At 37.8% G+C, this 9798-nt stretch overlaps 1 protein-coding gene across 1 annotated transcript; it reads right to left on the bottom strand.

Moving 5' to 3' along the window:
* Positions 1-311: 311 nt before the first annotated feature.
* LOC122031268 (zinc finger MYM-type protein 1-like) lies at positions 312-2556 on the bottom strand. Its single transcript, XM_042590403.1, has 2 exons — positions 2271-2556; positions 312-1093 (listed from the first exon to the last, which is right to left on the bottom strand). The coding sequence occupies exons 1-2, from the start codon at positions 2554-2556 to the stop codon at positions 312-314; spliced, it is 1068 nt and encodes a 355-aa protein (XP_042446337.1).
* Between the last annotated feature and the right edge of the window lie 7242 nt (positions 2557-9798).

Below are 9798 nucleotides of genomic sequence, written 5' to 3'. Positions count from 1 at the left end.
AAATAAAATATTTACAAAAGGCTAGGCTTTTAGTATACACTCTAACAATCAGTCATATTAATTATTTCAATGGAATGAGTGTTACAAAACTTCTTCACATCCTCAAGTAAAACATCCCATCTAGAATCTATCAACTTTTGCAATTTGTCTTTCACATTATTGATCAAACACATCGCATTCACAATATTTTGATCTTTCTCTTGTAGAACGGTTGGCAAATAATTTGTGATTGCCAATATACGTTTCATCAATAGTAGAATAAACACAAATTCATACCTCTCCATTCTTTCAACCAAAGTTCTACTTAAACCCTAAGAAGAACGATCACCATCATCAATCAAATTTTGAAGAACCTCTATAATAGATGGCCACATTTGTTCAATACGACATAAAGTTGAATGATGAGACCCCCATCGTGTATCTCCAGGTCTAGCTAGACTAGTTTCTTGGTTTAATCCTCTACCAGAACTAATCTCTCCTCTTTCAAGAAGTTTAACTTTTCTGTCATGTTCAAGTTGTTGAAGTTTGTCGGCCCTTTTGCAAGATGATGTAGATGTGTTCACAACCGAACCAACAATCCACATGAAATCACAAACATATTGATTTGCTTGAGCAATAGCTACAACCGCTAGTTGGAGTTGATGAGCAAAACAATGAACATACAATGCACACGGATTTTCTTTCATTATCAGTGACTTTAAGCCATTAAATTCTCCAGACATATTTGAAGCACCATCATATCCTTGACCCCTCAATCTTGCCATTGACAAACCATACTTAGCAAATAAAGAGTCGATTGCCTTCTTCAAACAAGCAGTTATAGTTGTTGCAACATGAACTACAGCTATAAATCGTTCAATCACCTCTCCATGTTTGTTCACATATCTAATAACAACTACCATTTGCTCTTTCACTGAACAATCACGAGCCTCATCAAGTAGTAAAGTGAGCCACCTATCTCTAAGATCAGCTAGAATAGCATTTGTGGTCTCAACTGCACAAGCATTCACCAATTGCTTTTGAATTTTTGGGGCAATCATTTGATTATTTCCAGGTGCATTCATTCCAACAACTGCCACAACTTCTGGACACTCTGAGCTATACCATTTAAGGAATTCTAAAAAATTACCTCTATTGGATGATGTCGAAGACTCATCATGTCCCGAAAAGGCAATCCTTGTAACAACAAAAATCGAATTACTTTTAAAATGGCAGTCAAGCGTTTGCGATAAGCAACTTCAATCTCATGTTTCCCCGATGAAAATGAATACTCCACATTTTGTCTTTGATTCTTGAAACCCTCAAACTGTATTCTTGCCTCATTGTGCGCATTACCAACTCCACTTACATGCTCTTTGAATTTTTCAATTACTTTTTTCCAATTTATGAAACCAGATCTCGTAAACACACCATCTCCTCAAAATCCTATATTACTAGGTCTAAAAGGATAATACCAGAAACAAAAGGCTGCATCCTATGAAACACTATACTCCAACCAATCACGGTCTTTAAACCAAACCTCTCTGAAACATCTATTGTCTTTACCCATTTTTTTTCTTGGAAAATTATGGCCTCGAGGTTGATAAGGGCCCATAGCAACATATTCTTTTCGAATACGATCTCTAACACCAACATCATACTCTTCAATTAATTTTCGTAAACCAGGATCAGCAACAATTTCTACTTCACTACTCATATTTCCAATATTTTCAAATACAATTTGCAGAGGAGGAGGTGGTGGTGGTTGTGGTGCAGGAGTAGACTCTTCATCGGGAACATTAGATGATTCAATTGAACTCCTAGGTCTCTTTGCAAAATATTTCAACATTTTCTACAAATTAAAATATATGGGAAAAAATTATTAACATAAAGTATTATTTTACTAAACTTAATGTGAACAATTTAACAATAACACAATTAAATTATTTAGCATCATTCATCATTCATCATTCATCGACACAATTCTTTTAAAAAAAATAAAATTAATTTAGCATAAATGATCAATATTCACAAATCACAATTAACTGACAACTAATAAAAAAACTAATCTTATTACATATTTGGAGTTTATACAAAAACTAAATTATAAATTATCCAACAATCAAATATACAAAATCTAAATTTTCAATTATCCAACAATCAAATATACAAAAGCAACTACACATTTAAACAATCAAAATTTTTAATTGTTAATTGTATCATTGTAATCAAGAAACAATCAAAAAAAAATATAAAACAATAAAATAAAATAAAACCCACTTGCCACTTACCTGGAGGTTGAAGGCTAAAGTTGCGAGGCTGCGACGGCGTGTCACGACTCACGCGTGTGACCGGCAGGGCGACAGCCAGCAGGCGGCAGGGGAGCTTCGTTACTCCGGGACCAGCAACAGCTAGGAGCCTAGGAGGTGGCGGCAGCAAACAATTTCTGTGACTGTCCGTGACCGCTGGCTCCCTTGCGAGTTGTGTTGGGCGGTGTCGCGGTAGGGTTTTGCCAAAGATCCTGCTGGCCGGCAAGAGCCGCTGGTCGGCAGGAGGTGGGCGGCGCCGCGGCGGCATAGCGGCAGAAAAGCTGCGATATAGTAGCAGTCGGCGCACAACGGCAGAAATTGTAGATATATTCTAAATGCATGAAAGATGAATTAATTAAATTAAAGCGGTAAACACTTACAGCGATCTCCCGCAGATCCGCAATCGGCAATGGCGAAAACTCACTGTCGGAAGAGCGATCACAGGATCGGAAAGCTCTCCACGATTCCACGAACCAAATCCCACCGCCTCAGATGTCCTCCTTCCTCTCTCTGCGTTGCACACTAGCAATTTCACACCCCCCCCTTTTATGATCCATGGACGCACCCCTTTATATAGGGAAATAAACCATGGACATAATGGACTTTTCCATTATGAGTAGTGGGGAACGTGGGCATGTTCCCACGCCCCCACTCTCCCTATTTCCAACATCTCCCATTCGTCCAAGGTAAGTCACTAAGACTAGTTCATTCAAGTAAGTCACAAAGACTTAATAAGTCACATAGACTATTAGAGAGTTTCGTCACATAGACCATATGAGAACATCCAATCCATACTTAGAGAAAATGGTTCGTGCGACAGCAAGCACACTGAGCGATAGTTGCTAAGAAGATTGTTACACCTTGACTTAGTCGCTCCTTGAGCAATCAATGCTAAGAAAGTTGTTACACTTTACTTATCTGCTCAAATAAATTAGAGACATACTCTTCATAGCACATAGCCTCTTTCCTGGTGGCACATAGCCTTTATCCAAGATTCATCCAATCTTCAAGTGGCATACAACCATTATCTTGGAGATATCCATGTCTTGTTATTTACCCAGATTAAATAATTTTCGTTTACATCGATATGAACATCTCTAATCTCTTATAATGACCATTATGTTAAGAGCATGTTCCATATCCAATATTCACATTCATTTCTATACATAACAGAAATGGGTCGATCAATGAATAACAACAAAAGATGTAAATATATTTAATCTTCCTTTTTAACTAGAATCTATTCATTTTAATCAGTCGCTTTCCTAGTTATGCTCCATAGACCGAATCATCCATAGGCATAGGATACACGCTAAAGTAGCAGACACTGATTAAAACTTTAAGTAAACAGCTAAATAGTCACTAAGGCAAAAATTGAGATTAACTTATAATCTCAAAGGTCTCACATAATAGAGAAACAAGGATTCATTCTCCTACTACCTTTATTGTCGCAATTGCACATATGGTATGAATCACATGCTACGATGTTATTCTCTTTACTAAAAAGAGTGCATGTTGTCTTCAAATTTAACATTGTACAGATTTTGATCTAGACATACCTAATGTCTAATCCTGAATTCAACATATGAATTCTAATCTAGCTTTCAACAGGTTCAGTAAATGGTGGGTTCATTTACTTCAATCATTATCAACACATAAATGATCTCATCTTGACACAATTATCAAAACGACCTCAACTTATGGATCTGTCTCTAATTTCAGCTACATAAGCTATTCCATAAGTAACGGTCTTACCCCTATTTGTACTTAACAAATAGAGATGATTATCCATGTGAGTGGACCAATCTCCACCTGCCAACATGCTCACCGAGATCTTATATGAATGTAACAAATACAACATATACACTGAATAAATTATGGCAAATTACACAATCATAACACAAAGTCTGATTGTTATTTCAATATTGTTACATTCTACGAAGTCCCAAGGACTTTACATGTTCTTTAAATGACTCTTTAGTCATTGGCTTAGTAAAAGGATTTGCAAGCATAACACGTGTAGGAGCATACTGAAGAATTACTTTTCTTTTAGCCACAATATCCCTCACAAAATTATATTTAATTTCTATATGCTTGCCTTTGCTATGATATTTGGGATCCTTAGAAAAAGCTATTGCAGCTTAACTGTCACAGTAGACAGTTACTGGACTCCCACTATCATCAGTAATTTTTAGATGCTTCAGGAACCTTCTCAACCAGACTGCTTCTTGCACAGCGGCTGAACATGCCACATATTTAGCTTCCTTAGTCGACAAAGCTACACAAGCTTGTTTCTTAGAGACACCATTTAGTAAGAATGCATAGCCTGATGTAGATTTTCTATCATCTAGGTCCCCAGCCCAATCTACATCTGAATAACCTTTCAGACTCATATCTAATCCTTGAAAACAGAGACAATAATCTGTTGTCTCCTTCAGATATCTGAATATCCTTTTTACTGCCTTCTAGTGTCTCGGTCCTGGGTTTGACTGGAAGTGACTGACCAAGCCCACAACATAGCTGATATCAGGATGTGTACACAACATAGTGTATATCAAACTGCCAATAGCACTGGCATATGGTTTTTTATTCATATCAGCTATTTCCTCTGGAGTTTTAGGACGTATACTCTTGCTCAACACAGTACCTTTCACAATAGGTGTATGTTCTATGTTGTAATTAGACATGCTGAAATGATGTAACATCTTATTTATATAAGACTCTTGTGACAGACCCAAAAGTCTTTTAGGACGATCTCTTATGATCTTCACTCCTAAGATGTATTCAGCTTCTCTCATATCAGTTGTATCAAATTGTAATGACAACCACTTCTTGACTTCATTCACATATCCTATGTCATTTTCAGCTATCAGCATATCATCAACATATAATGATAAAATGACATACTTTCCTTTTTCCCTTTTCAGGAAAACACAATGATCCTCATTGATCATCTCAAACCCATAAGATAAAACGACTTCATTAAATCTTATGTTCCATTGTCTTGACGCTTGCTTTAGCCCATATATAGACTTTCTAAGTCTACATACTTTCTGCTCTTGGCCTTCAGCAATGAAACCTTCTGGTTAAACTATATAGATTTCTTCGTCAAGATCATTGTTAAGGAAAGCAGTTTTTACATCCATTTGATGTAATTCCAAGTCATAATATCCACAAAGGCTAAAATAACTCGTATTGACACAAATTTTATTATGGGAGAAAATGTCTCTTCAAAGTCATTACCCTCCATTTGGGTATATCCTTGTGCAACTAAATGAGCTTTGTATCTGTTAATCGATCCATCTGCTTTCCTCTTTATTTTAATAATCCACTTATTCCCAATAGCCCTTCGGCCCAGAGGAAGATCGACTATGTCCCAAACGTGATTATGAATCATGGACTCCATCTCTTTAACCATTGTAGTTTTTCATTTTTCTCTAACTCTACATCCCAATGCTTCCTCAATGGATTGACGTTCATCGTCGTCAATTGGAAGTGTAACCAATGCCTCATTCTCAATATCAAACCTCTTCTTAGGTTTAACCTTACGAACGCTTCTTCATAAGTTAGGTTGTTGAGAAGTCAACTCATGACTCAACATATCACTCCCACTCGGTTGACTAGACTCAGGTGTCCCTTTTGACACCTCTCTTGTTGATAATATCTTATCCTCCTCAAATAGAGGAATATTTTTATCAACATCACCTCTGATTGGGAACTCTATTTCGAGAAAAGTCGCATCTCTTGAATCTATTTAGAAGATGGTTCCATCTAGTTGCTCACCTATGAAAACATAACCTTTAGAGGTTTCATGATATCTTATAAAGATACATTTCTTACCTCTAGGACTTAGTTTTCCATACTTGTGAGAACTATCATGAGCATAAGCAGCTGACCCCCAGGGTGTCAGATTACTCAAATCTGGTTTTTTGCATGTCCAACGTTCATATGAGGTAGATAGAACTGCCTTTGAAGGCACTTTGTTAAGTATATAGGCTGCAGTTAATAATGCATCTCCCCAATAGGAGATTGGCGAATTAGCTTGCGCCATCATAGACCTAACCATTTCAAGAAGAGTCCTATTTCTTCTTTCAGCTACCCCATTTTGCTGTGGAGTTCCAGGGATTGTCAGTTGTCTAATAATCCTTCTATCATTACATATTGTCTTAAACATATCAAACAAATACTCCCCTCCATTGTTAGTGCGTAAAGTCTTAACTTTACATTCCGTTTGATTCTCAACCTCATTCATATAATGAATGAAGCAATCTAATGCTTCAGATTTGTGAGAAATCAAATACAAATGACCGAACCTAGAGAAATCATCAATAAATGTAATGAAATAGGAAGCTCCATGTCTAGCCTTCACATTCATTGGACCACAAATATCCGAATGAATTAACTACAATGTTGATTCAGATCTAATAGCCTTACCAAATGGTTTCCTAGTTGTTTTTTCCAGCAAGACAATGCTCACATATAGACAATTGAATCTTAGCCCGAGTGCCTAATAGACTCTCTCTAGCCAACCGATTCATACGTTCTCTTCCTATGTGTCCAAATCTAGCATGCCAAACCTCATCAGTTATATTTGCATCACTAGTTAAAGCAATATTTGAAAAACAACCATCAATAGTATAATTGACATCTGGTTCTACATCAAGAACCATAAAATCATTTGTTAAAAAACCATGTCCAATTGACACTGAGTCAATCTTAAGTTCAACAGACCGACTGTAAAAATTAATACAATACCTTAAATCAAGAAAACATGTTACAGAAACAAGATTTCGTTAAATTTTAGGAGCATACAAGACATTATGTAGAAACAAAACTCTACCACCATGAAGGTTGAGTTTGCAAGTGCCGACTCTTTTGACTTCAACTCTTGCATTGTTTCCCACATAGATCCACTTGTTGCCAGCTGGTACCCGACGGTACTCAACAAATGTAACTCATTCCCGAGCTACATGGTTGGTTGCTCCCAAATCTATAATCCACAAAGGATAAGAATCAGCTGTTGGTGCAATCATGCCCTGGAAGTTTCAATGTGTTGACAATTATTTAAGTTTAGGTTAATACGATGGAACTAACATGCATTGTGAGTTTGTAGGAGAAGTTTCTTGCAGGTCAGAAGACCAGATGCAAGGGAAGTCCAAGAAGGTCGAGGACTGGATTCTTGGCAAAAAGAGTTCTTGCGGGTCAGAAGACCAGATGCAAGGCAAGAGAAGTCCAAGAAGGTCGGGGACCGGATTCTTGGCAAGAGGAGCTCCTGCAAGTCACAAGATTATGTGTGTGATAGCCTCACTGTGAGAGATCGACTGGTAAATCGATTCAGACATAGCTGTGCGGCAGATTGCTTCTGAATCGATCAGCCGATCGATTGAAGGTAAGGCAATCGATTGGCTGATCGATTGGTAAGGTTCTGCGCAGCACAGAATGCGTCTGGATCGATCAGCCGATCGATTCAAGGTACTGAATCGATCAGCCGATCGATCCGAGAACATTCTGTGCGAAGCACAGAATCGTTCTGAATCAAGGGATTGAATCGATCGGCCGATCGATCCATGAACATTCTGTGCGAAGCACAGAATCATTCTGAATCGATCAGCCGATCGATTCAAGGTATTGAATCGATCGACCGATCGATTCACGAAGCTGCGATTTCATGAGAAAATGGCTGAATCGATTCAAACGCTGCCCCAATCGATCCAAGTCAAATAAAATAATCTGCACCGTTGATCTTGACGCGATGGCTTCCAATGGATACTTGTGAATCAATTGGGATATAACCTCAATCGATCCACGGTGACGGCGGCGTGAGAAATGGCTAGTTTTCTCAACGTATAAAACACGGGAAGAAGCTGGAAAACAAACAACAACGAAAAACCTACTGTTCCATTGCTCTCCAAGTCTTTTGAAAGTTCTCAAGCGATCAAGATTCAAAGAAAAGGGTTCAAGCTCCTCTCCACTACGTACTGAAGTTTCACCTGCAAAGAGGAAGCCGGTTAAAGCTTGTAATCCTTCTCTTCTTCTTCTTTGTAGTGTGTGTAATATTTACTTTGAAGAGAAGGGAGAGTTGCATTTCTGTTAAGGTTTCTCCACCTTCGGTGTGAATCCGAGAAGGAGGGTTTTTGATAGTGAAAGAGTGTGAGTGGTGTGGATCCTTGGACTAGTCACCTCCTTGAGGAGGTGGATACCAAGTAAATACCGGTGTTAGCATTGCCTTCAGACTTCCGCTGTGCAAAACAAAGTTGGTCAGCAAAAGAAGTGAGCCATTCCCCCCCCCCCCCCCCTCTAACTCAACCGATCCTAACATCAGCTAACAACACTGAGCTATCAACGAAATGCTCTTGAAAAGAAAACAGACTTGGATTTACCTTTTTCGGCTCAGTGCACTCCTGAGAGAAGTGACCCTTGTTGCCTCAGTTAAAACAAGTCAACTTGTTTTTAGGTTTCTTTCCAGTCTTCTTGACTATTTTCTTGATTGGGCCCTGTCCCACAGTAGCAGCTTCCTGCTTCTTTCCCTTCCCTTTCTTGAACCATTTCTTTTTCTTGGATCCATATGATCCAGCAGAACCTATAGCCACATAGGCTTGTCCAAATATCCTTACGGATTCAACTCTCTCTGCCCCCAATTCTACATGGCGTGAGATATCAGTGAAAGTCTTGATACTCTCACTGTGAGTTAAGGTATGCTTCATGGTCTCCCAAGAATCTGGAAGTGAACGAATAACTGCTTGAACCTGTTGTTCATCAATCAACTCATGACCTATAGTTTTAAGCTCCCGAATCATGTTCGACATCTCCCTGAGGTGTTGAACCATTGATACATTCGGGCATTTTTTATAGCTATCAAATTTGATTGTCAGCTGTCGAAGCTTGCTCAGACTTACTCCATTGTATTTTTCTTTAAGGGCTGCCCAGACTGCATGAGCCATGAGATATGACTCATACTCAAAAGCTAGGTCATCTACCATTGAACTAATCAATATTCCCTTTGCAGTGGAGTCCTTTTTCTTCCATGCCTTATAGGCATCAAGATCTTGTCTGTGTTGTGCAGTGGGACCATCCACAGGTGCTTCCATAACTTGATTTACAGTCTCTATAACTTCTTGTTCCTCAAGTACATACTGTATCCTAAGGTGCCAGATCTTATAGTTATCCCATTAAGTTTTTCACCTTTGTTGAGTTCAGCTATTATGTTTTTGGTTGTCATAATCTATCATAAATAAACACATTATTTAGTATTCAGTATATATCATATGTATGCAATTTATGATTGACTTAATATTAATTTGAGTTGATTTACAAAATCAAGTGACAACTATATTTTCACTCATCATTCGTATGACCAATCAAATTAATATTAATCAATTCTATTACATGCATCCCAACAAATGAACTAATCATTTATAATATCATGAATTCTTTAATTAAATGGATCAATCATTTAATATATCATGATTTCTTTAATTAAATGAACTAATCATTTAATACATCATAAATT

This window comes from Zingiber officinale, chromosome 11A (assembly GCF_018446385.1).
Source record: "Zingiber officinale cultivar Zhangliang chromosome 11A, Zo_v1.1, whole genome shotgun sequence".
Taxonomy (NCBI): Eukaryota; Viridiplantae; Streptophyta; class Magnoliopsida; order Zingiberales; family Zingiberaceae; genus Zingiber; species Zingiber officinale.
Note: the sequence above shows the minus strand (reverse complement) of the source record. Positions and strands in the feature narration are given on the sequence as shown.

Excerpts from the sequence above, each read along its gene's own strand:
- LOC122031268 (XM_042590403.1), bottom strand. The coding sequence starts at position 2,556 with ATGCCGCCGCGGCGCCGCCCACCTCCTGCCGACCAGCGGCTCTTGCCG. Across the intron at positions 1,094-2,270 it reads CTTTAGCCTTCAACCTCCAG|AGTGTCCAGAAGTTGTGGCA; the intron begins GTAAGTGGCAAG and ends GGTATAGCTCAG.